A 26,537-nucleotide genomic window follows, 5' to 3' on the forward strand; every position below is an offset into this window, starting at 1 on the left:
GCCACCCAGCCACCCCGGAAAACATTAACTTTATTATTATTTTTTTTATAATGTTTATTTTGAGAGAGAGAAAGTGGGGGAGCGGCAGAGAGAGAGAGAGAGAGAGAGAGAGGATCCCAAGCAGGCTCTGTGCCATCAGCTCAGAGCCCGATGTGGGGCTCAAACTCACAAATTAGTGAGATCATGAGCTGAGCTGAAGTCAAGAGTTGGACATTTAGCCAACTGAGCCACCCAGGTGCCCCAGAAAGCATTATTAACTTTAAATAAATCATTCATAATATCACTATAGATGTATGTGTGGTTGAGATCATACTGTATGTATAATTTTATATACTTTTCACCTTAAAATGTATCACAAACGTTTTTCCATGCCATTAGAATTTTCCCCCAAAATAACTAAAATTATGTTTACTTTTTTCTGATTCATTTTCTAAAATATGGAAAAATTTAGGAAATCCTAAGGAAAAAAAATAAACATTTTTAATGCTATCCATTACTCATTGATAACCATGTTCAACATTTTAAAATGCTTTCTATTATTTTTTCTGTACACATTAGAATTTTAATCAGCATCATACTATATTGATAGTTTTAGATTCTGAATTGTTTTTAAGATTTTATTTTTAAGTAATCTCTACATCCAAACTCACAACCCCAAGATCAAGAGTCACATGCTTTACTGACTGAGTCAACCAGGTGCCCCTAGATTCTGCATTTTTATTTCCATTTTATTATAAGCACTTATAACATTATTCTTTGATAATTACATTTGAAAAGAGTGTCTACTCTCAATTTTACCTTCCAAATATCTTTCAAATTGATCTTCTTTCAATCAGCACTGCCACCATCCTAGTTTAAGCTTCCATAATCTTACCTCGATTGCTTGTTTTTTTAACTTCTCTCTGCCCTTCTCCCCTAATCCGTTTTCTATCCTCTGCAGGGATTCTTAAACTCTTCTTATGACACATATCCCTTGTACCTTTAGTGAAACCTATGGAGTCCTTCTGAGAATAACATTTTAAAATGTGTACCTACAGGGCTGTCTGTGTGGCTCTCAGTTGGACATCTGACCCTTGATCTTGACTCAGATCATGATCTCTTTGTTCGTGAGTTTGAGCCCCACATTGGGGCTCAGTGCTGATGGCACAGAGCCTGCTTGGGATTCTGTCTCTCCTTCTCTCAGCCCCTCACCTGCTTTTATGCTCTCTCTCTTAAGATAAATAAATAAACTTAAAAATATGTGTAACTACAAGGGAAAACGATATACTAATAAGAATATTATTTTTTAAAAATTTGTGATATTTTAATGTATGTACCTCATCTTCATTATTTTTTTTAACGTTTTATTTATTTTTGAGAGCGCAAGTGGGGTAGGAGCAGAGAGAGTGGGGGACAGAGGATCCAAAGCAGCCTCTGTGCTGAGAACAGTGAGCCTGATGCGGGGCTCAAACTCTCATGTGAGAGCATAACCTGAGCCGAAATCGGATGCTCAACCGACTGAACCACCCAGGTGCCTCTATACATCATTATTAATTCATTAAATAACAAGATCTAGCAATGTTTCTAAAACTTCCATAATTTTAATTAAGTTTTTACATTTAATGGATTCTATTTTAATTTTTTATTTTTTTAAGTTTTTATTTAAATTTCAGTTAACATTAGTGTTATATTAGTTTCAGGTGTATAATATAATGATTCAGCAATTCCATAAATCACCTGGTAGTAATCACAAGTGCACTCCTTAATTCCCATCACCTATCTCCCTTCTGGTAACCATCAGTTTGTTCTGTACAGTTGAATCTGTTTCTTGGTTTGCCTCTCTCTCTCTCTCATTTTTTTCCCTCACTTTGCTTCTTTGTTTTGTGTTTTAAATTCCACATATGAGTGAAATCATATGGTATTTTCTGATGGAAAATACTGTCTTTTCTGACGGACTTATTTATCATAATACTCTCTCACTCTACCCATGTTGTTACAAATGGCAACAACAATGCAAAAGATTTCCTTCTTTTTATGGGTGATTAATATTCCGTTGTATACATATACACCACATCTTCTTTATTCATTTATCAATGGATGGACATGAGCTATTTCCATAATTTGGCTATTGTAAATAATGCTGCTTTAGGGCCGCCTGGGTGGATTAGTCAGTTAAGCATCCGACTTTGGCTCGGGTCGTGATCTCACGGTTTGAGCCCTGTGTCAGGCTCTGTGCTGACAGCTCAGAGCCTGGAGCCTGCTTTGGATTCTGTGTCTCCCTCTCTTTCTGTCCCTTCCCCACTTGCGCTCCTGTCTCCCTCTGTCTCAAAAATAAATAATAAACGTTTAAAAAATTTTAAAAACAAAAAATAATGCTACTTTAAACATCGAAGTGCATGTATCCTTTTGAATTAGTACTTTTGTATTCTTTAAATACCTAATAGTGTGATTGCTGGATCATAGGGTATAAAACTTTCATAAATTAACTAACTGATGGATTGGGGCATGGAGCCCAATACAGGGGTTGAACTCATAACCTTGAGATCAAGACCTGAGCTGAGATCAAGAGTTGGATGCTTAACCATCTGAACCACCCCGGTGCCCCAAAACTTCCATAATATTAAAGTAATGGCATTATGAGGGACAAAACCATTATTTTGAGAGTTTTGTAATAAGTGTCATATGATGTGTACATATTTGAAATTTGTATCGATGACAGAGTCAAAGGACCTATATTCACAATTAAAAGAAATGCTAAATTTCAATCAGGGGTGAGTAAAAAATAAAGATTTTTCTCCTTCATTCAATTTCATGAACTGCTGGATTCTAGGTAGAGACCCTTTTGTGTCTGTGGACTTGAGATTCAAAACCTGTGAGAATAGATATTTTCAAAATGCAATTCTTAGTTTAATTTTTTAAAAATGTTTTTATTTATTTATTTTTAATTTTTTTTAATGTTTATTTATTTTTGACAGAGAGAGACATAGTGCAAGCAGGGGACAGGCAGAGAGAGAGGGAGACACAGAATCCGAAGCAGCCTCCAGGCTCCGAGCTGTCAGCACAGAGCCTGATGTGGGGCTTGAACCCATGGACCATGAGATCATGACCTGAGCCGAAGTCAGACACTGAACCGACTGAGCCACCCAGGCACCCCTGTTTTTATTTATTTTTGAGAGAGAAAGAGAGACACAGAGTGTGAGTGAGGGAGGGGCAGAGAGAGAGGGAGACACAGAATCTGAAGCAGGCTCCAGGCTCTGAGCTGGCAGCACAGAGCCCAACGCAAGCCTCGAGCTTGTGAACCATGAGATCATGACCTGAGCCAAAGTTGGACACTTAACCAACTGAGCCACCCACGTGCCCCTGCAATTCTTATTTTATTATTTCCTTAATCAAAAACCTCCACTGGCTTCCCTTTGCTCTTGGGACAAATTCCAGAATATTTAATGTAAGTTTTAAAGGCCATTTGTGATTTAGCTTGCCTACTTTTCCACCCTCATTTCTCATTCTTATTTGTGCTTATACTCTAGCCACTTTGGTTTTCTTTTAGTTTTATACCTTGTTCTCTCCTGTCTCAAGGCCTCTGTATATGCTGTTCTCATCGCTTAGATTGTCTCCTCTAACTACTCACATACCTAGTAAATGCAAGTTCATCTTTTAGCTCTTAGTTTGAATGTCACTCCTCAGGGAAACCATCTCTAATTATTCCACTGTCCCCTTTTAGATGCTGTCATAACAGTCTGTACTTTTCCTTCACAACACTTTCCATTTTGTTAATTACATTTTGTGTAATTCTTTGAATGTCTGTGTCCTAAACTGTATGCTCTATGCAGGGAAGGACTATTCTGTATTAATTATGTCTGTATACTTGGCTCTTGGTGTAGAATAGACTCTTAGTAAACATTTATTAAAACTAACAAGGTTAGGGGCACCTGGGTGGCTCAGTTGGTTAAGTGTCCAGACTTCTAAAAAATTTAGCAAAAAAAAAACAAAAACAAAACCTGACCAGTTTAAAGTTTAGTCATTGTCTCTTTTGTTTTCTCTATGAGTCAAACTCATCTCTCTATTTAAAAAAATATGTATTTTTTTAATGTTTATTTTTGAGAGGGAGACAGAGTGCAAGTGGGGAGGGCAGAGAGAAAGAGGTAAACACAAATCCAAAGCAGGCTTCAGGCTCTGAGCTGTCAGCACAGAGCCCAACGCAGGGCTCAATGCGCTAACCCTGAGATCATGACCTGAGCTGAAGTCGGATGCTTAACTGACTTAGCCACCCAGGTGCCCCATCTTCTGTCTTAAGAAAGAGGCTTCTCATGTTGCCTGGCCAACTCCTACTCTAGTATCCAGTTTAGTTATGTACCCTTCTTCATGCACCTTCTTTAAACTACAGTAACAACCTGACATGACAAAATTAAATTGATTTTCTTATCTTTCTCCCTTCTTAGATTGTGTTTTCCATCTCCTTTTTTCTTACCTTTGTGCTTCAAAATGTAGTTATTTATTTTGTTGTATGTTTGATGTAGCTCCTTGGAAATAGGATTATCTTACAGTGTGAAGATTAAGCTTGGGCAAGAAGCTTTGAATCTTGCTTCTACCATTTAGTATCTGCATGATGGTTTGTATGTTACTGGGCCTTTCTGAGCTTTCATTTCCTTATCTTAATAACATCTACATTACAAATTTCCTGTGAGGATGATGTGAAATAATGATTTAAAATTCCCAACTACAGGTCTTAGGACACAGTAACTACTACTCAAGAAATAGCTCTCTTTTTTGTTTGTTTGTTTGAAAAGTAGATTTTCTTTCTTTCTTTTCTGAGGGATGGGGGACAGAGGGAGAGAGAGAATCTTAAGAGAGATGCACGGCTCCATCTCACAACCACCATGAGATCATGACCTGAGCAAAAATCAAGAGTCAGATGCTTAACTGACTGAGCCATCCAGGTGCCCCCACATGGGTCAGTTTTATTTTCTTTACCTTCTCATCTTCTATTACTTTGTTCATTCCTCCTAAAAATGTTCTTAAATGCACATTATAAGCCCTTCTGTAACTTTTTTGAGTTATAGAATACCTGAAAGCTGTTAAGAGGATGCATAATTGACTCTTAACTACTTTTTAAAAATAACATTTAATAAGTACTTAATGCCATTTTTTCCTTATCAGAGTTTTGTTTAAAACTAATACTTTCTATTCAAGACTTGAGGCTGAAAAAAAAAAAAAAAAAAAGACTTGAGGCTGGCTTGCTGAGTTTACTGGAAGCATTAATACATTGACTCCTCTGCACAGTTTTCCTCCTAAAAACAGACGAACCAAGGCCTTTATCCATGGCTGGATGTTGATTAGTCTCTCTCCTTCCAGTTCCTATTTCTACTGGCCCGTCAGGAGACTTATATACCAAATCTCCACCCTCTCATTGTTATCATTCCTGTTTGGTGTGTCAAACAAACCTTATTAGCTTTGTTCACATCATGTTCTCAAGGCCTATTAGGCTTCCTACTTGGGTTGTCACGCCTGTTTTGTCATCCCTCATCGTCCTCCCTGGAAGCAGTTAGGTTGCCTTTCTCTGAACATTCACAAGTCAGAATCTTCTTTTCTGTTCTGTTTAAATACCTAACATTTGCCAGTAACCAACATCTTTTCGTATTTAATTGTATAGCTCCAGGGAGTTTTGCCCATTTCTCCTTGCTTTGCTTTCAGTGGTGACAGAAATACCTTTTTTTTTTAAAGTAATATTTATTGTAAGCCTTAATTATTCTTTCTTCTGTGCTTCAAACTGAGTAATTCTAACTTTTTAATCTTTTATCATAGGCTCTATTTCCCAAACTTTCTTCTTTGCTTTTGTTCTGTATTCCAGATTTTTCTCCTCCTACCTGATTAAAGGCAAATCAAGATGGAAAATTATTTCCAAATTTTCATGTTTCTTGCCATCATAGTTTTAAGTTTTGGTTCATAGACTGGGTCCAAATGTGAGAAATATATTTTGAGTTTATATTGTCAATCCCGTAGTACAAGCAAGTTACTTAGTCATCAGAAATACTAGTTAAATGTTTAATCAGGAAGAATATGACTAGAGAGTGCTGCTGTCAGAACATCTTCCTTTTCCTTACCAATATTTTTCTTTGAGGGAAGAGTGCTGTTACCAGAGTTATTCCCCCCCCCCCAAATAAATGTTACTTTATATTCACATAATAATCTTTTTGCCTTTTTTTGTTTTTGTTTTTTTGTCCAGATCTGAGTTCTTTGTTCGGATTCTTCTCTAATCCTTTCAAACCTCATCCTTTGACTTCTGGTTCCTTCCTGTCCTGACCATCTTTGCTCCAAGGCTGTGTGTAAACCTCCACTTTAATTCTGTGAGTGTAACTTCTCTATTCTTTGTGCTGAAACCCCATATTCTCCTGTCACTTGTGGGAAAAATTCTGATTTAATAACTATTTCTGGATTTGTAATTTAGGACTATTATCCAGAATCTTCTTAATTGACAGCTTAGTAATAGTTAATAGTGAAAATTGTTGAGTTTGTTGGTCCAGTGGATTGTATGAACTCATTTAAGCCTCACAACAATTTTATAAATAGGTGTTGTTATTTACCCCTTTTTACAGATGAGGAACCATAGAGCGGTTAAATTAACCAGTCCAAGGTCATATAGCTCGTAAATAGTAGAATCAGGATATCATTCCAGTCTGGCACATTTCTTCTCTAGCTTGTTCTGCTACCCTAGGATGTAGTTTTGCTTGGCTAGGTTTTTTTTTTTCCACTTTTTTAAAAAATCTTTTTTAAGTTTGCAGTCACAATAATAACCTAATGCAAGGTGGAATTGAAAATCATTTGCTTCTCTGAAATTCTAATAATTTCACAATAATTACCTAAAGACTTTCTTTTTTTAAAGATTATTTATTTATTTTGAGTGAGAGAGAGAGTACAAACGAGGGAGACAGAGAGTGGGAGAGAGAGAATCCCAAGCAGGCTCCATGCTGTTGGTGCAGAGCCTGATGTGGGGCTTGATCCCATGAACCATGATATCATGACTTGAGCCAATGCTCAACTGACTGAGCCACACAGGAGCCCCACCCTGGATTTAATTTAAATGAAAGATCCCAGGATTCCCCTTTTTTTTTTAATGTTTATTTTTGAGATAGAGACACAGCACCAGTGGGGGAGAGGCAGAGAGAGAGAAGGCAACGCAGAATCTGAAGCTGGCACCAGGGTCTCAACCTGTCAGCACAGAGCTGGACGTGGGGCTCAAGCCCACAAACTGCGAGATCATGACCTGAGCCAAAGTCAAACATTCAACTGGCTGAGCCACCCAGGTGCCCCCTCGGATTTCATTTAAAAACCAACTACGTATAAAATCTTTTATACATTATTAGAAATATAAGCTCCAGGGGCACTTTCCCTCACTTTCTCTCTCTCTCTCAAAAATAAATAAACACTAAAATAAATTTAAAGAAATATAAGCTCCAAAAGAAAAATGGCTGAAGATGTGAACATGGAGTACATTGAAGAAAACATGTTAAATGGCCTCTAAATATTTGAAGCTTGTCTAAACCCTACCAGTAATTAGCAAAATAAGCCAATTAAAGCCATGTTGAGATATTTTTTACCTGTTAGGCTGACAGGGTCTTTTTTTTTAATGACAATACCTACTTATATCAGAGGTGTGGGAAATGGGTACTTTGATATTGCTGATAACAATATAAATTGATAAGTGCTTCTGCAAGGCAGCATGGCTATATATATCAAAAGCTTAAAAAATGATTACTATTTAACTCAGAAATTTCATATGTAAGGGAAGCCAAATGGAAATAGATGTATGTACAAAGATGATTACTGAAGCATTGTTTATTATAGCAGAAATTGGAAATACTTAAATGCCCAATAATAGAGGATTATTTAAATGATAGTGAATCCTTACAATGGATCAGAATAAAGACATTAAAAAGACGGCAGATGTTTATTTATTAATATATGGGGATTATTTTAAGATGGTGTTGTTTGGGCTGGCATAACAAAGTATCACAAACTTGATGGCTTAAAAAACAGAAATATATTGTCTCACAGCTCTGGAGGCTAGAAATCCAAGATCAAGGTGTCAGCAGGGTTGACTCCTTCTGAGGACTGTGAGGGAGAATCTGTCTTGTGTCTCTTCCTGGTTTCTGGTTTTGCTGGCAATCTTTGGTGTTCCTTGTCTGGTAAGATGTATCACTCCATTCTCTGCCTTCATGTTTATAAGGAGGTCTCCATGTGTGTATCCTTTTTTTATAAGGACGCAGTCATATTGTATCAAGATCCACCCTAATGTGCTCATCTTCCACATCTGTAGAGAGCCTCTTGCCAAAAAAGGTCTCATCCACAGGTACTGTGGGTTAGGACTGTAAGATTTTTTTGGGGGGATACAATTCAACCCATAACATAATGGTAGGTGAAAAAACCAGCATACAAAACAGTTTGTATAGTATTAGTATGTTTTCCAAAGTATATCTATATACACACATGTATGCACATTTATAGATGGATATTCATCCCATAGAAAAGCATATGAAAAGCTAGGTACAAAAATGTTGTAAGTAGGTATCTCCATCTGGGTTAAATTTAGGGTGATTTAGTTAATTTCTATATTTTCATTTATATTATTTTACTTTCTTTTCATTGATTTATACAATTCAGGAAAACTGAACTCAGCTATCAGGGATAGTCTGAATATTTGAATTTTCATTAGGAACAAAGCTTAATAATTCATTGAATAATTAAAACCAAAACTGAGTTTATTCTAAGAACAAAGCCTTTTATTTATGGACTTTTTAGGACTGTATATTTGGTTTCCTTTATTTTTCTGGAAACGGCTAATATGCAGGAGTTGATTTGGGAAGAATTATGTTCCTTGCTGGTTACTGTGTTGTTCAGTATTTTTCATCAGAGCTGTTTTTTGTTTTTTGTCTTTTGAAAAATTAAAAAAAAACTGTTCTTTGTAAAAAGCCAAATTTTATGAAATGAAAGATCTGATGATCAACGACTTTACATTTAGTTACATTTGCATATAGTTGGGACATATATTACTAGTAAGACAGACTTGAATATTTAAAGAAGTATCTATTAACTTCTGAGAGAGTTCTCTTAGTCTTGTCAGAAACATAACTTATTCTTTGTAGTAGATACAGGACAGTCATTTTGAAAAAGAGAGTTGGTTATATTCACTAAATATTTATTGAGCATCTAAGATTTGCCAGACACTGCTAGGTACTAGGATTGATTACCAGTATAAAAAGCTACCCTCAAGAAGGTTTATGTCTAATGGTTAAGTACTGGGTCTTTAAATAATATAGTGATGCTACGTAAATGCATTCCTTTTGTTAAATGTTGGAACCAGTCTCAAACTGAGTTTCTGACAGCAAACTTTTTACCACTTTCTATTTCTCTTACTCTTAAGTCTACTCTTGGCCTATATCCTGACCCTTAATCTCAAAACACCTTCTATTTTTGAAGTTCCAATTGTCTTCTGATTTTAGTTTCCCAACAAGAACATAATTGGTTAGTCTAAGAGTATATGTTCTTACCTTTTTTACTTATATAAAGAGAAGCATAATGGTTGACAGCTTGGACTCTTCATCACACTACCTAGGTTGGAATACGAATTCTTTGATTTTTGTTGTGTAGCCTTGGGCATGTTCCTTTTTTGTGTGATACATTTCCTCATTTATAAAATGAGGGTAATAACGGTTACTTGTCTCATAGTATTAAGGATTAAATGAATTCATACATTAGAAGATGCTTCCAAATAGTTTTCCAGAGTAGTTTTACCACTTACAGTCTCATGGCAGAGTATGAGCATTCTCCATTTTCTGCATCCTCACTGTTCCTTGGTATTGTTAGATGTATAGAGGTTTCTCATTGTGATTTTAATTTGTATTTTCCTGATAGCTAATAAAATTGAACATTTTTTTCATTTGTTAACTTTGAGGTAGTGTTACTTAAAATCTTTTCACCATTTTTCTTTGGGGTCTTCTCTATTTTTAATTTTTAAGAGGTCTTAAAAATTTCCAAGTTTAAGAACTTTATTGAAATATTAATTATCTTCCTCTGTGGCTTGGTTTTATATGCTCTTAACCTTGTCTTTTGATGAACAGATACTAATGTTAGTGTAGTCAACTTATTATTCTTTTGCCTTTTTTGTTACTGCATTTTGTGTCCTATGTAAGAAATTTTTTTTTAATTTCAAGCTTTTATTTAAATTTTGGTTAGTTAACATAGTAAAAAATGTTTATCCTAATGTTATGAAGATATTCGTCTGAGTTTTGTTTTGAGGCTTTTACTGTTTAATTTTTACACTTAGATCTATAATACATTTGGTGTTTATTGTATAAATAATGAGGAAGGGAGTTAACATTCATATTTTTCTAGGCAGTTATCCAGTTGGTCAGGCATAACCTATTGAAAAGATCATCCTTTCTTTATTATACTGTAATGTTACCTTTATCATAAACCAGGTGATTGTATAGGTCACTTGATTTATGTAAAGTTATCTTTACGTGTTATGGAATCTTCTACTCCATGAACATGGAAGAGTACACTTCCTCTTATTTTGGTCTTTAGTTTTTCTCAATATATATATTTTTTTACTTTTCAGTGTAAAGGTCATGTCTTTTATTAAAGTTACTTCTAGATATTTAGTGGGGCTTTGATGCTGTCGTAAATGGTACTGTTTTTAAATTTCTTTTTTTGCTGATACATACAACTGATTTTTTTGCATATTGACCTTGTAGTCATTAACCTTGCCAGATTTCCTTATTAACTCTAATGGTTTATCCTGGTATTTGAGATCAATGGACAGTTTTCTTTTCCATTTCTACTACCTTTTCTTTCTTTTCTTGTTTTCTTGCCAAACATTCTGTTATATTTTTAATGTCCTTAGGCTCTGTAGTACCTTCCCTCTCGTTTCTTTTAAAAAATTTTTTTTTTAAATGTTTATTTATTTTTGAAACAGAGACAGAGCTTGAGTGGGGGAGGGACAGAATCTAAAGCAGGCTCCAGGCCCTGAGCTGTCAGCACAGAGCCCAACATGAGGCTTGAACTCGTGAACCCCCTATCTTGTCCTATGCAATTCAATTCTTGATTAGTGTTTCTAATGGTCTTTATTTTATTTTATTTTTTAAAGATTTTTATTTATTTATTTCTTGAGGGAGAAAGAGACAGTGTGAGTAGGGAAGAGCAGAGATAGAGGGAGAGAATCCCAAGCAGGCTTCACAATGCTAGAGCAGAGCACTACGTGGGGCTCAAACTCAAGAACCATGAGACAATGACCGAAGCCGAAATCAAGAGTCAGCTTACCTGACTGAACCACTAAGTCTCCCCTAAAGATCTTTATTATTGTGGGTCCAGTCAGGAGAGAGAAAGCACACAATTATTTAAATAGGAAAAGTTTAATATAAAGAATTATTAGCTATAATGGGACTGCAGTAATGAGAGATTGGCTAGTCAGAAGTAAACAGAACTCTAAAGAATATAGGATAGAACTCAAAGAATATAGGAATCTAGTATTCTGCTCTAAAGAATATAGGGAGCAGTCACCAATTCTAGGGCTGAGACAGAGGGCCCATGCCCCAAGGACTGAGACCCAGACTCTGTTTCAAGGGGCACAGCTGTGAATGGGAACTCTTGAAATCAGATTCCTTTTTTTTTCTTTTTTTAAAAATTTATTCTCAGGTTAGTTAATACACCGCGTAGTCTTGGCTACGGGAGATTCATCACTTATATTTAACACCCAATGTTCATCCCAACAAGTGCCCTTCTTAATGCCCATCACACATTTTCCCCATCCCCATCAACCCTCAGTTCTCTGTATTTGAGAGTCTCTTACAGTTTGCCTCCGTCTCTGTTTTTATCTTTTTCTTCCCTTCCCCTATGATCATCTGTTAAGTTTCTCAGATTCCACATATGAGGGAAATCATATGATATCTTTCTTTCTCTGACTATTTTGCTTAGCATAATACTCTCCAGTTCCATTCATGTTGTTGCAAATGGCAAGATTTCATTCTTCTTTATCACTGAGTAATATTTCATTGTGTATATATCTTCTTCATCCATTCATCAGTTGATGGACTTTTGGGCTCTTTCCATAATTTGGCTATTGTTGATAGTGCTGCTATAAACATTGGGGTGCCTGTGCCCCTTCAAATCACCATTCCTGTATCCTTTGGATAAATACTTGGTAGTGCAATTGCTGGGTCGTAGGATAATTCTATTTTTAATTTTTTGAGGAACCTCTACATTCTTTTCCAGAGTGGCTGCACCAGTGTCCATTCCCATCAACAGTGCAAGAGGGTTTCCCTTTCTCCACATCCTCTCCCACGTCTGTAGTTTCCTGAGTTGTGAATTTTAGCCACTCAGAGCGGTGTGAGGTGGTATCTCATTGTGGTTTTGATTTATATTTCCTGATGATGAGTGATGTTGAGCATCTTTTCATATGTCTCTTGGCCATCTGGATGTCTTCTTTGGTAAAGTGTCTATTCATGTCTTCTGCCCATTTCTTCATTGGATTATTTGTTTTTTGGGTGTTGAGTTTGGTAGTTCTTTATAGATTTCTGATACTAACCCTTTATCTGATATGTGATTTGCAAATATCTTCTCCCATTCCATCAGTTGCCTTTTAGTTTTGTTGTTTCCCTTGCTGTGCAGAAGCTTTTTATTTTCATGAGGTCCCAGTGGTTCATTTTTGCTTTTGTTTCCCTTGCCTTCAGAGACATGTCAAGTAAGATGTTGCTGTAGCTGAGGTCAAAGAAGTTGCTGCCTCTTTTCTCCTTTAAGATTTTGATGATTTCATGTCTAACGTTTAGGTCTTTCATCCATTTTGAATTTATTTTTGTGTATGGTGTAAGAAAGTTGTCCAGTTTCATTCTTCTGCATGTCGCTGTCCAATTCTCCCAGCACCATTTGCTAAAGAGGCTGTCTTTTTTCCATTGGATACTCTTTCCTGCTTTGTCAGACATTAGTTGGCCATACATTTGTGGGTCCAATTCTGTGTTCTCTATTCTATTCCATTGGTTTATGTGTCTGTTTTTGTGCCAATACCATACTGTCTTGATGATTACAGCTTTGTAGTAGAGGCTAAAGTCGGATTGTGATGCCTCCCATTTTGGTTTTCTTTTTCAACATTACTTTGGCTATCTGGGGTCTTTTGTGGTTCCATACAAATTTTAGGATTGTTTGTTCTAACTTTGAGAAGAATGCCAGTGCAATTTTGATTGGGATTGCATTGAATGTGTAGATAGCTTTGGGTAGTATTGACATTTTAACAATATTTATTCTTCCAATCCATGAACACGGAATGTTTTTCTATTTCTTTTTGTCTTCTACAGTTTCCTTCATAAGTTTTCTATAGTTTTCAGCATACAGATCTTTTACATCTTTGGTTAGGTTTATTCCTAGGTATTTTATGGTTCTTGGGGCAATTGTAAATGGGATCAATTTCTTGATTTCTCTTTCTGTTGCTTCATTATTGGTGTATAGAAATGCAACCAATTTCTGCACATTGATTTTGTACCCTGCGACTTTGCTGAATTCATGTATCAGTTCTAGCAGGCTTTGGGTGGAGTTTTTTGGGTTTTCTATGTAGAATATCATGTCATCTGCAAAGAGTGAAGGTTTGACTTCTTTGTCAATTTGGATGTCTTTTATTTTGTTTTGTTGTCTGATTGCTGAGGCTAGAACTTCAAACACTATGTTAAACAACAGGGGTGAGAGTAGGCATCCCTGTTGTGTTCCTGATCTCAGGGGGAAAGCTCTCAGTTTTTCCCCATTGAGATGATATTAGGTTTGGGTCTTTCATATATGGCTTTTATGATGTGAAGGTATGTTCCTTATATCCTGACTTCCTTGAGGGTTTTTTTTTAATATGAAATTTATTGTCAGATTGGTTTCCATACAACACCCAGTGCTCATCCCAACAGGTGCCCTTCTCAATGCCCATCACCCACTTTCCCCTCCCTCCTACCCCCATCAACCCTCAGTTTATTTTCAGTTTTTAAGAGTCTCTTATGGTTTGCCTCCTCCCTCTCTGTAACTTTCTTTTGTTTTTCCCCTTCCCCTCCCCCATGGTCTTCGGTTAAGTTTCTCAGGATCCACGTAAGAGTGAAAACATGTGGTATCTGTCTTTCTCCGTATGACTTATTTCACTTAGCATAACACTCTCCAGTTCCATCCATGTTGCTACAAAAGGCCATATTAAGGGTTTTTGTTAAGAAAGGATGCTGTATTTTGTCAAATGCTTTTTCTGTATCTGTTGACAGGATCACATGGTTTGTATCCTTTCTTCTGTTAATGTGATGTATAATGTTGATTGATTTGTGAATATTCAACCAGCCCTGCAGTTCAGGAATGAATCCCACTTAATCATGGTAAATAATTCTTTTAATGTACTGTTGAATTCAATTTGCTAGTATCTTGTTGAGAATTTTTGCATCCATGTTCATCAGGGATATTGGCCTTTAATTCTCCTTTTTAGTGGGATCTGTGTCTGCTTTTGGAATCAAGGTAATGCTGGCTTTATAGAATGAGTCTGGAAGCTTTCCTTCTTTTTATATTTTTTGGAACAGTTTGAAAAGAATAGGTATTGACTGTGCTTTAAATGCCTGGTAGAATTCCCCTGGGAAGCCATCTGGCCCAGGACTCTGATTTGTTGGGAGGTTTTTGATAACCAATTCAATTTCTTCACTGGTTATGGGTCTGTTCAAATTTTCTATTTTTTCCTGTTTGAGTTTTGGTAGTAAGTGAGTATCTAGGAAATTGTCTTTCTTTTAGATTGTCCAGTTTGTTGGCATATAATTTTTCATAATATTATCTAATAATTGTTTGTATTTCTGTGGTGTTGGTTGTAATCTCTCCTCTCTTTCATTTGTGATTTTATTTATTTGGGTCCTCTCTTTTATTTTTGAGAAGTTTGGCTAGGGGTTTATCAATTTTGTTTATTTTTTCAAAACACTGACTCTTAGATTCATTGATCTGTTGTACTGGGTTTTTTTTTTTTTTTTTTGATTCTATATTGTTTATTTCTGCTGTAATCATTACTGTTTCTCTTCTTCTGTTGGCTTTGGGCTTTCTTTGCTGCTGCCTTTTCTAGCTCCTTTAGATGTAAGGTTAAGCTGTGTATTTGGGATCTTTCTTGCTTCTTGAGATAGGCCTGAATTGCAATGTATTTTCCTCTTAGGACTGCCTTTGCTCCATTCCAAAGGATTTGGACTGTTGTGTTTTCATTTTCATTTGCTTCCATATATTTTTAAGTTCTTCTTTAATTTCCTGGTGACCCATTCATTCTTTAATAGGATATTCTTCAACCTCCCTGTATATGGGGGCTTTCCAAATTTTTTATTGTGGTTGATTTCAAGTTTGATAGTGTTGTGATCTGAAAAATATGCATGATGTGATGTCAATCCTTTTATAGTTGTTGAGGGCTGTTTTGTGACCTAGTACGTGATCTCTTTTGGAGAATGTTCCATGTGCACTCAAGAAGAATGTGTATTTTGCTGCTTTAGGATGAAAAGTTCTGAATATACCTGTTAAGTCCTTCTGGTCCAGTGTGTAATTCAAAGCTATTGTTTCCTTATTGATTTTCTACCTAGATGATATGTCCATTGCTATAAGTGGAGCATTAAAGTCCCCTACAATCACAGTATTATCTATACATTTGTTTATGTTTGTGACTAATTGATTTATATATATGGGTGCCTCCACATTGGGGGCATAAACATTTACAATTGTTAACTCTTCTTGATGGATAGACCAATTAATTATATGTATAATTTTATATATATGTAATAATGCCATTCTTCATGTCTTGTTATAGTCTTTGTTTTAAAATCTAGTTTGTCTGATACAAGTATGGCTACTCTGGCTTTCTTTTGACGTCAGTAGCATGATAGACAGTTCTCCATCCCCTCACTTTCTTTCCTTCTTCTTCTTCTTTTTTTTTTTTAATGTTTATTTCTGAGAGACAGAGACAGAGACAGAGCATGAGTGGTGGAGGGGGAGAGAGAGAAGGAGACACAGAACTCCAGGCTCTGTGCTGACAGCACAGAGCCCATTGCAGGGCTTGAACCCATGAACCATGAGATCATGGCCTGAGCTGAAGTCTAACACTTAACCAACTGAGCCGCCCAGGTGTCCCATCCATCCCCTCACTTTCAATCTGTGGTGTCCTCAGGTGTAAAATGAGTCTCTTGTAGGCAGCATATAGATGGATCTTGTTTTTTATCCATTCTGATACTCTTTGACTTTTGATTGGGTCATTTAGTCCATTTACATTCAGAATGATTATTGAAAGTTATGGATTTAGTGCTATTGTGTTATCTGTAGGTTTCATGTTTGTGGTGATGTCTCTGGTCCTTTGTAGTCTTTGCTGCTTTCCACTCACAGACTCCCTGTTCAGATCACCTGCAGGGCTGGTTTAGTGGTCATGAACTCCTTTAGTTTTTGTTTGTCTGGGAAAGCCTTTCTCTCTCTCTCCTATTCTGAGTGACGGCCTTCCTGGATAAAGGATTCTTAGCTGCATGTTTTTCCTTTTCATCACATTGAATATTTCCTGCCACTCCCTTCTGGTCTGCCAAGTTTCAGTGGACAGGTCTGCTACCATCCTTATGTGTCTACCCCTGTAAGTTAAGGACCATTTTTCCCTAGCTACTTTCAGAATCCTCTCTTTATCTTTGTGTTTTGCCAGTTTCACTATAATATGTCGTGGTGTTGATGTGTTGTTTTTGTTTTGTTGATTTTGAAGGGAGTTCAGTGTGCCTCATGGACTTGGATGCCTGTTTCCTTCCGCAGATTAGGGAAGTTCTCAGGTATAATTTGTTCAAATAAACCTTCTGCCCCTTTCTCTTGCCCTTCTTCTTCTGGAACTCCTATGATACAGACACTTTCATTTCATAGAATCACTTTGCTCTCTAATTCTCCCCCTTGTGATCTAGAAATTTCCTTTCCCTCTTTTTTCAGCTTCATCATTTTCCATAATTTTGTCTTTTGTTTCACCTGTTTTCTGCTCTCCTTCTTCTTTACTTGCTGTCACTGTATCTAGTTTATTTTGCATCTCATTTGTAGCATTTCTTAATTCATTGTGACTAGTTCGTAGATCTTTAACCTCTGCAGATATAATTTCTCTGCTGTCTTCTATGCTTTTCTCAAGCCCACCTATTAGTCTTATGACTGTTATTCTAAATTCTTGTTCAGAAATATTGTTTATATTTGTTTTGAGCAATTCTCTGGCTGCCATTTCTTCCTGAATTTTCTTCTTTTAAGGAGAGTTCTTCCATTTCGTCATTTTGGTTAGGTTTCTGTCTTTTATGTGTTTTCATAGCTTGTTATGTGTCCTGCACCTGCAAGTACCACTATATTAAAAAGGGGTCATACACTGTCCAGGGCCTGGCACTTCAGAAATGTTTCTGGAGTGTGTTGCGTGCACTCTGTTGTGTTTTGGCTGCTCTATCGCACTGGTCAGTCCTCTGCAAAGCTCCTCCTTGCTTGTAGTAGTGGAGTGTTTGGACCTTCAACCAAGGGCACTTTGATTTGTTAATTGAAGTAACCCTTTAAAAAAAACGGAAAAGGGTGGTGGGGGAACTGGTGGTTGCGCTTGTCTGGAGGAGATGCCTGCTGCCTTGGGTCAGTTAGTCATCCTCTAGTGGATAAGCTGTTGCCAGGCATGGAGGGGTGGGGTTTGGTGTAAGTAGGTCCTGCCTCCACTGGGGGTTGCTGTGATGCTCTCCAAAGTCCCACTGTATTGGTATTGGGGAGAAAAATGGAGACACATCCCAGTCTCTCTTCCCTGGACTGGATGTCTCAAACCACACTGTTCAAGCAGCCCTCAAAGAATAGCACGGGTTCAGTTTGCCCTGCTCCACAGTAATCCCGTGTCTTCTAGGTGCTCAGCCTGGGATTCAAAACCCGTTGTCTTAAAGGGCCCTGTACCACTCAGACCATGTTCTGGTGTAGCACCCCTCAGTCAGCTGATAAAAGGCCTCTTTTGTCCTTGGGGAGGCAATAAACCTTCTTCCCACAGTACTTGAGGAAGGGGACTGTTCTCTCCCAGTGTGCCCCTGAGATCGCTACAGAGCCCAGGGGCTGGCTCTCTACCCACCCAGGCACGCGCATAGGGTAGCAGATTCCATCTGGAGAAAGTCGGAAGAAAGTCGCACATTTTGCTACCTCTGAGTTTCAGCTCCTAAGGCTGTTTGCAAAATAGAAACTGGCACTCTATGTATTTCTCATTCCCCAGTCCGTGGTCTGGAGAGGTTTTCCTCTTGTGCTAAGTTGATACCAAAACCCTCTCACTTTCTCTCCCTTTTGTCTCTCCACAGAAGGGGTTCCCTCCCTTCCCTGCCTACTCCGTTTTATCTCTGCCAGTTCATACACACATACACACACACACACACACACACGCACGTTGATCCTGCCAAGCTGTCTCCCTCCACCTGCAGAGATCCTTGTGCAACTCCACAAATTGATTTCCTGGGTGTTCGAAGTGATCTGACCTCATTACAGCTGTGTTTGAGGGACAAGGGAATCCCAGTCCCCTTACTTCACCATCTTAACTCCTCCCTCAAAATCAGATTCTTTTTTTTTTTTTTTTAAACATTTATTTATTTTTGAGACAGAGAGAGACAGAGCATGAACGGGAGAGGGTCACAGAGAGAGGGAGACACAGAATCTGAAACGGGCTCCAGGCTCTGAGCTGTCAGCACAGAGCCCGATGCGGGGCTCGAACTCATGGACTGCGAGATCATGACCTGAGCCAAAGTCGGACGATTAACCGACCAAGCCACCCAGGCGCCCCTCAAAATCAGATTCTTTACCTTCCTCAGAGGTTCTTCTTGCTGTTTGTTGTGCAGTGTTTCTGTTTGCTTATTTAGTGCCTTTCCTGTTTTTGTAAGGTCTGTATTCTTCTCATGTATGGCCACTGGAAGCATCTGTTCTGTTAGCTTAATGGTCAGCTCGTATTGACAGATTTACCTTAAACACTTGACAAAAGAAAAGAAGAAAAGTAAAAAGAAAAAAACTCTTGGGGCACTGGGGTGCCTCAGTTGGTATAGCATCAGACTCTTGATCTCAGCTCAGGTCTTGATCCCATGGTCATTAGTTCAAGCCTCAAGACAGGTGCCACACTGGGCATGAAGCCATTTAAAAACAAAACAGAAACAAAAAGTCTTCCAGTATTTGTAGACTGGCTTTGCATTTGGGCCCTCCTTTAACATTTATCTGGGCCTTTTATAAATCCACTTCAGCTTTCACTTCCTACTTGTATGGAGCCAAAAGACCTGTCAGCTGTGAAAGTTTACTCTTCTCCAGCCTTCTCTGAGCATATATCCTGCTCTTTGGCATGTGCATGGCTTTCTTAATAATCCTGGTATATGCAGAAACTTTCAAAAGATCTTATTCCCACATTTATCTCCTCTCCTAACCACTTCCTTCCCAGGCTTCTTAGTCTGTTATTTGCTTGTCTCAAATGTGGTTTCTTGCTCCAGCTGTTGTGGCCAATACCTGTGCCTTTAAATGTTTTCAGCACAAGCTACCCAAGAATGTGTCCTAGGAACACTCTGAGAATGTAGAGTTGTGAAAAATAAAAGAAAGCGTTTTCGCCAGTCCTTGATGGGAGCTGCCAGGCAGATTGAGACTCACAACTACAGTTCTTTGAGAATAATGCCTGTATTGCTTCCTAGCACTCTGTAGCAGGAATGTGGACTGCTATTGTCATAGCTGTTGCCTGTCTGGGGTTTGGAGATGGTAGGAAGGTTGTTTAAAATGCCACAGTGTTTACTGCAAAGTAGCAGCTTCTTTCTTCACTAGGCTTTCCCCTGGCTGCTGTAAGTTTTTGACTGTGTTATAGAGTTTTTTGGAAGCTGATTCTGAGTTTGGGCCAGCCCATTACTTGCTTTTGGAGAAGGAGAGAGTCTTGGGATTCCCTACCCCATTTTCAGTGACCATGTGATAACCAGTGGTGATCACGCTTTAATAACACTCCAAAGATGTCAGGTTTCTGTGTTGTCTGCAATGCTGTTGGCTTTTGGCTACCATGCTACTACTGAGCTGGAGAGAAAAGGGAGATGGAAATAACCTTAAGTTAAAACATCACAGGGGCAGCTGGGTAGCTCAGTCCGTTAAGTGTCTGACTTTAGCTCAGCTCATGATCTCTCGTTCCGTGAGTTCGAGCCCCACATCAGGCTCTGTGCTGCAGCTTGGAGCCTGGAGCCTGCTTCAGATTCTGTGTCTCCCTCTCTCTTTACCCATCCCCCGCTCATGCTCTATCTCTCTCAAAAATGAATAAACGTTAATTTTTTTTTTTTTTTTTAAGCATCACAGACCCCACTGTCCTACTGAGGTTCTGTAGTTTTTGTTGACTAGATACTTCTCAGTGGGCACTGGATTCTGGTTAATTGCCACCATGCTGAAATGATTGATTTTCATTGTTTCATTGGTGTGCATGTGTTAGCATTGTTTTAGAGGAAGAACAATATCAACAAGGCCCTCACTCCACCATTCTGGAAGTCATTCTTCTGGAACATTTTGAAAGAAAATAATAATAGGACACATTATAAACATAAAATAAATTTTCGAAGGTATGATAGTGGCATATGTGTAGTCAACAAAATAGACAATGTCCAGAAAAAGTCCCAAGTTCATGTGTGAATCCAGTATATAAGGAGTGAGTGGCATTTCAAATTAGTGGAAAAAAGACATACTTAATGGTTAAACAGAGTGTAAGCATTTTCAAAAATGAAAAAATAAATAAATGGAATTCACTGTTAATACCAAAGTAAATTCTACTTTATTATGATTTAAGAGTTTGGAATCCTACTCGTGGCTTTTTTTTCTTTTTAATGTTTTTTATTTATTTTTGAGAGAGTGAGCGCAAGCAAGGTAGGGACAAAGAGGGAGGGACAGAAGATCTGAAGCAGACTCTGTGCTGACCACAGAGAGAGGATTCGAGGGTTGAACTCATGAGCCGTTAGATCATGACCTGAGCCAAAGTCGATACTGAACCAACTGAGCCACCCAGGCGCCCTGTAAATTCTTTAAATGCAAGGATCGGGGTGCCTGGGTGGCTCAGTCGGTTAAGCATCAGATTCTTGATTTTGGCTCTGGTCATGATCTTGCAGTTTGTGAGTTTGAACCCCGCATCAGGCTCTGCAGTAACAGTGCAGAGCCTCCTTGGGATTCTCTCTTTCTCCCTTTCTGCCCTTCCCACACTCATGCTCACTTGCTTTCGCTCTCTTTCCTTCAAAATAAATAAATACATTTTATTAAAAAATTAAAATAAATGTAAGAATCAAGGTAAAGGCTCAGCATTGACATATGATACTTGGAATAAATTCAAACAAATACCTCAACACTAAGATTGTAAATGATGAGGTTGTAGTTTTGTCACATGGCATTGGGCCTGATGACTTACTTAAAAAAGGATTAGATATTTAGGAGTAAATGGAGTGATGAAAAAGGTGCAGTCTGGCATTGTAGTCTGAGTGGGTGAACACTTAACACACAGTTAGGTTTCCCAGTTCTGTGCATGAAGCTGAGATGGTTGCAAGTTACATAGTTGTACTAGAATTGTTTTGAGACAAAATCTCATGCATACTAAGGAAAATAATGTTTTCTGAAGGAAAAAAACTTTCATGTTTAGACAAAGGAAATCTTACTGGTTTATCTTATATCTATTAATATGTTTTATTTTTTCCACAAAACTTTAAAAAAAATGTTTTTATGTTTATTTATTTTGTGAGAGAGAGAGCGCACAAGCAGGGGAGAGTCAGAGAGAGAGAGAGAGAGAGAGAGAGAAACCCAAGCAGGCTCCGATCTGTCAGCACAGAGGCTGACATGGGTCTCGATCCCAGAAACTGTAAGATCATGACCTGAGCTGAAACCAAGAGCTAGACTGAGCCACCCAGGCACTCAATCTATAAGAAAGCTTTTTTACCCCTAATATTTAGTTTTCACATTTGAAACTTCTATAATTACCCATAAGTCAAACTTACATTAGCTCTTCCAGTTTTACCTAGAAATATTGTCACTTTAATGGTTTGTTTCCAAAATCTTTTTTCATCTTTTATTTATTTTTTTAATTTTTAAAATGTTTATTTATTTTTGAGAGAGAGAAAGAGAGATCAAATGTGAATGGGGGAGGGACAGAGAAGGAGAGGGAGACACAGAATCTGAAGCAGGCTCCAGGCTCTGAGCTGTCAGCGCAGAGCCCGATGAAGGGCTCGAACTCACAGACTGTACGATCATGACCTGAGCTGAATTTGGACCTTTGACCAGTTGAGCCACCCAGGTGCCCCTTTTTTCATCTTTTAGTATGAAGTTATGTAAACTTGAGTAATAACTGTAGAATTCTAAGTTTTTAAAGTATCTGAGATTATTTTGTCCATAACATGAAATTAATTTTAAAAAATTTTTAAGTTTTTATTTATTTTGAGAGAGAGAAAAGACATAAGCAAGGGAGGGGCAGAGGGGTGGGGGGAGAATGAGAATCCCAAGCAGGCTGTGCATTGACAGCAGTGAGCCTGATGTGAGGTTCCAACTAATGCACCATGAGATCACAACCTGAGCTGAAGTTGGACACTTAACTGAGCCACCCAGGCACCCCTGAAATTTATTTTTTAATAATGTAGCTCTGTTTTAATAATTATCTTCCTGTTTTCTTCATCTTCACCCATCTCAAAGAGATTTTTAAAGTATATTTGGGGCACCCAGTTGGCTCAGTCAGTTGAGTTTGATCTTAATTTAGGCTCAGGTTATGATCTCGTGGTTTGTGGGATTGAGCCCCGAGTTGGGTTCTGCACTAATAGTGTGGATCCTGCTTGGGATTCTCTCCCTCTCTCTCTCTGCCCCTCCCCTGCTTTCACATACATGTGTGCTTTCTCAAAGTAAACTTTAAAAAAGGTATATTTGTTAATCTTGATACTATGGAATCATTAAAGCTTCCCTTCCCTTTCTCAAAAAAAAAAGTACTCCAGATATGTTACTTTAAGTTGGTATAAACCTACGTAGTGCTAATCTTTTCATTTTAAACATTTATTCTATTTCTCACATTTAATTTTAATCCTTTATACTGTGACAAAACTTTCATGAATTTCATGTGGGAAAGGAACTTAAAATCATGTATATTACCTTACAAAAACTCTTCCTGCATTATATGATGTGGTTATAATTACCATATCACAGCAGCCATTCAAGGTAGATGTCATCCATATATAATGGTTGAGACACCTGAACCTTGGAAGAGTTAAGAAAATTGCTCAAAGCCACAATGCTTCTAAGAGATAGAGCCTGAAGTAACACCAAGGTTTTTCTACTCCAAAGCTTTTGATCTATTTACTACCCATTGTTTTTATTCCACAAGGGATTTAATAAATATTTGTTGAATGAAGGAATGACAAAGAGACTATGAGAGGTTTCTGTCACTGGAGCTTGTCTAAGGTTTTACATATTCATATATTTATCATAGGCATTCTGTGATGAACCTTTACTACTTTTAATTAGAGACTAAGATTAGGCTTAAGGTTCTACCAGCTCTTGAATTTGTAATTTATATTTTCTCTTTTTATTATTGTGGTGGTTGTTTTGTTTTGTTTTGTTTTGCAAATCAACCCTTTGACAGAATCTGAACCTGAATCCTTGAAGATATAATTACAGGTGGAGCCAAAGTTGCCTGACAGTTGAAATAAACACTTGAATGTTTACTTTGATTACAGAGTTGCACTGTGAAATTAATCTACTTGCTGAATTTTTCTAGCAAGAAGAAATAGTAAATCATTGTGGTTTTCTGTTCTCTTCCAGCTTTCAGAAGAATTATTAGATAAATGGCTCTCCTACCCAGATTCGCAGCATGTACCCCTCTGCCAGCATATGCTTGGTTTTGCTATGAAGTCTGTTACACAGATGGTGATGGGTAGTACATTTGAAGATGACCAGGAAGTCATTCACTTTCAGAAGAATCATGGCACAGTAAGTCTAGGGCCAAATTTAAAATTATTCTTTCAATCAAATTGGATAGTTGAATAATGTAGACTTTGCCTCTCAAGAAAAAGATGTCACATCCTGTAGTATAGAATTTCCGTTTGGGGCTAAATCAACAATGCAAGCAAAGATAATTGTATTTTTCAAAAATGTAAAAATTACTTTTTTATGATACTGAATTCTAGAATAAAGAGAAAAACTTTAATAGAACTAGACTATGTCCCATATAGAAAGAAATTAAAGCCAGTAGAGCATTAAAATGAAATGAATATGATTTGAAGAAAGACTAATTCAGTCTAAAAATGATTTATTTTCTGTTTTTTTCTAGATTCACATATGGAATTTATTTTCTTCTGTATTTTTATCAATTTCAGCATTCATGTGTTTAATCCCAGTATTAAATTAATTTATTCAATTCAAATCATACTTAGGTCATTGGCCACATTTTGGGTCTCTGAGAAATTAATTATTCCTTATTTTATTCAAATCTATAAAAACATTTTGGTTAAATAATTGGGATAATGTGTTTAAAACAAAAATCACTAGAGGGGCACCTGGGTCGCTCAGTCGGTTGAGCATCTGACTTCAGCTCAGGTCATGATCTCGCGGTTCATGGGTTCAAGCCCCCATCGGGCTCTGTGCTGACAGCTCAGAGCCTGAAGCCTGCTTCGGATTCTGTGTCTCCCTCTCTCTGCCCCTTCCCCGATCACACTCTGTCTCTTCAAAAGTAAATAAACATTTAAAAAAATTTTTTTAAACAAAAATCACTAGGAACTGTGGTTTGATTCCCTGTTATTTATATGCTTTTTCCCATTAAAATGGTTTAATTTTTATGCCTGATGACTAAAAAATGTATGTTTCTTAGGGCGCCTGGTTCAGTTGGTTGAGCATCCGACCCTTGATTTCACCTCATGTCATGATCCCAGGGTCATGGGATTGAACCCCACATCGGGCTCCATGTTGAGCTTGGAGCATGTTTAGGTTCCTCTCTCTCTCTCTCTCTCTCCCTCTGCCCCTCTCCCCTGCTCGCAATTGCTTTCTCTCTCTCAAAAGGAAAAATATATGTGTATATTATATATATACATATATATATATGTATATATATAATATACACATTTTTATCAAACATCCACATACTCAGGAGTGTAAAAATAAAAGTAGAAAAATCACTCTAAATTCCACTTCCTGGAGTAAACTAGTTTGTATATCCAGTCAAAATAAATTGATTAAGGAATTCCTAAAATGTTTTCATATTTTAATGAAGAAACAATTTTTGACTCAGTTATTTTTGTCTGATTTTTTTTCATATTGACAAGACAACATTTTTTAAAAAATTTTTTTCTTTTAATGTTAATTTATTTTTGATAGAGAGACAGAGCATGAGCACAGGGTGGGCAGAGAGATGGAGACACAGAATTCGAAGCAGGCTCCAGGCTCCGAGCTGCCAGCACAGAGCCTGATGCGGGGCTCAAACCCACGAACTGCAAGATCATGACCTGAGCTTAGGTCAGTATCCCAATGACTACCCCATATAAGACAACAGTTTTTAAGAGACCTCCACTGTTATTTATAGGATGACCTGTTATTTCTAGGATGTTTTCATGCTGATATTTTCTTTTTCTTCCTTTTTCATTCTTTCCTTATAACTTTAAAATAGAAATAATTTAAAACTTACAGAAACTAGTTGCAACTAGTGTAAGGAATTCCCATATATCTTTTACCCAGGTTCACCAGTTGTTTACATTTTGCCCCATTTGCTTTTGTAATTCATTACCTACCTCTTTCGAACCATTACTGAAACCATTTGAGAAAAAAAGTGGACATTTTGTCTTTTTTCCCCCTAAATACTCCAGTCTGTATTTCCTAAACACAAGGATATTCTCTTATATAGCAACAACATAGTTTTCAAACTTGGGAAATTGAACATTCATACAATACTGTTCTCCACAGCCCATATTCAAATTTCTCTTTTTTTTTTTTATGTTTATTTATTTTTGAGAGAGGGAGAGTGTGTGTGAGCTAGGAGAGGGGCAGAGAGAGAGGGAGACACAGAATCCGAAGCAGGGTCCAGGCTCTGAGCTGTCAGCACAGAGCCCGATGTGGGGTAGAACCCACGAACTGTGAGATCATGACCTGAGCCAAAGTCAGACACTTAACCACCCAGGTGCCCCTCAAATTTCTTAACTTTCAGTGGCCAGACCTCTTTTTTTATTTAAAAAAAAAAAATTTTTTTTTTTTAACGTTTATTTATTTCTGAGACAGAGAGAGACAGAGCATGAACGGGGGAGGGGCAGAGAGAGAGAGGGAGACACAGAACTGGAAGCAGGCTCCAGGCTCTGAGCCATCAGCCCAGAGCCCAACGCGGGGCTCGAAATCACGGTCCGTGAGATCGTGACCTGAGCTGAAGTCGGACGCTACTGAGCGAACCGACTGAGCTACCCAGGCGCCCCGTGGCCAGAGCTCTGTAATGTGGAATAGTTCCTCACCTTTGCTTTGTTTTTTGACATTATATTTTTTTATTTTACTTAATTATTTTTTTAATATTTATTTATTTTTGAGAGAGAGAGAATGAGAGTGAG

General features: G+C 37.6%; 1 protein-coding gene across 2 annotated transcripts in view; it reads left to right on the forward strand.

Annotated features, from left to right (window-relative positions):
- The window catches only part of LOC102956498 (cytochrome P450 20A1), a 73,771-nt gene that overhangs the window by 12,967 nt on the left and 34,267 nt on the right, over positions 1-26,537 (forward strand). For both annotated transcript variants that reach the window (XM_042995117.1, XM_042995118.1), the window contains exon 5: positions 23,779-23,946. In XM_042995117.1, the coding sequence (XP_042851051.1) occupies positions 23,779-23,946 (168 nt within the window). The remainder of the gene's footprint in view (positions 1-23,778; positions 23,947-26,537) is intronic.

The sequence above is a fragment of the Panthera tigris genome, chromosome C1 (genome assembly GCF_018350195.1).
Source record: "Panthera tigris isolate Pti1 chromosome C1, P.tigris_Pti1_mat1.1, whole genome shotgun sequence".
Taxonomy (NCBI): domain Eukaryota; kingdom Metazoa; phylum Chordata; class Mammalia; order Carnivora; family Felidae; genus Panthera; species Panthera tigris.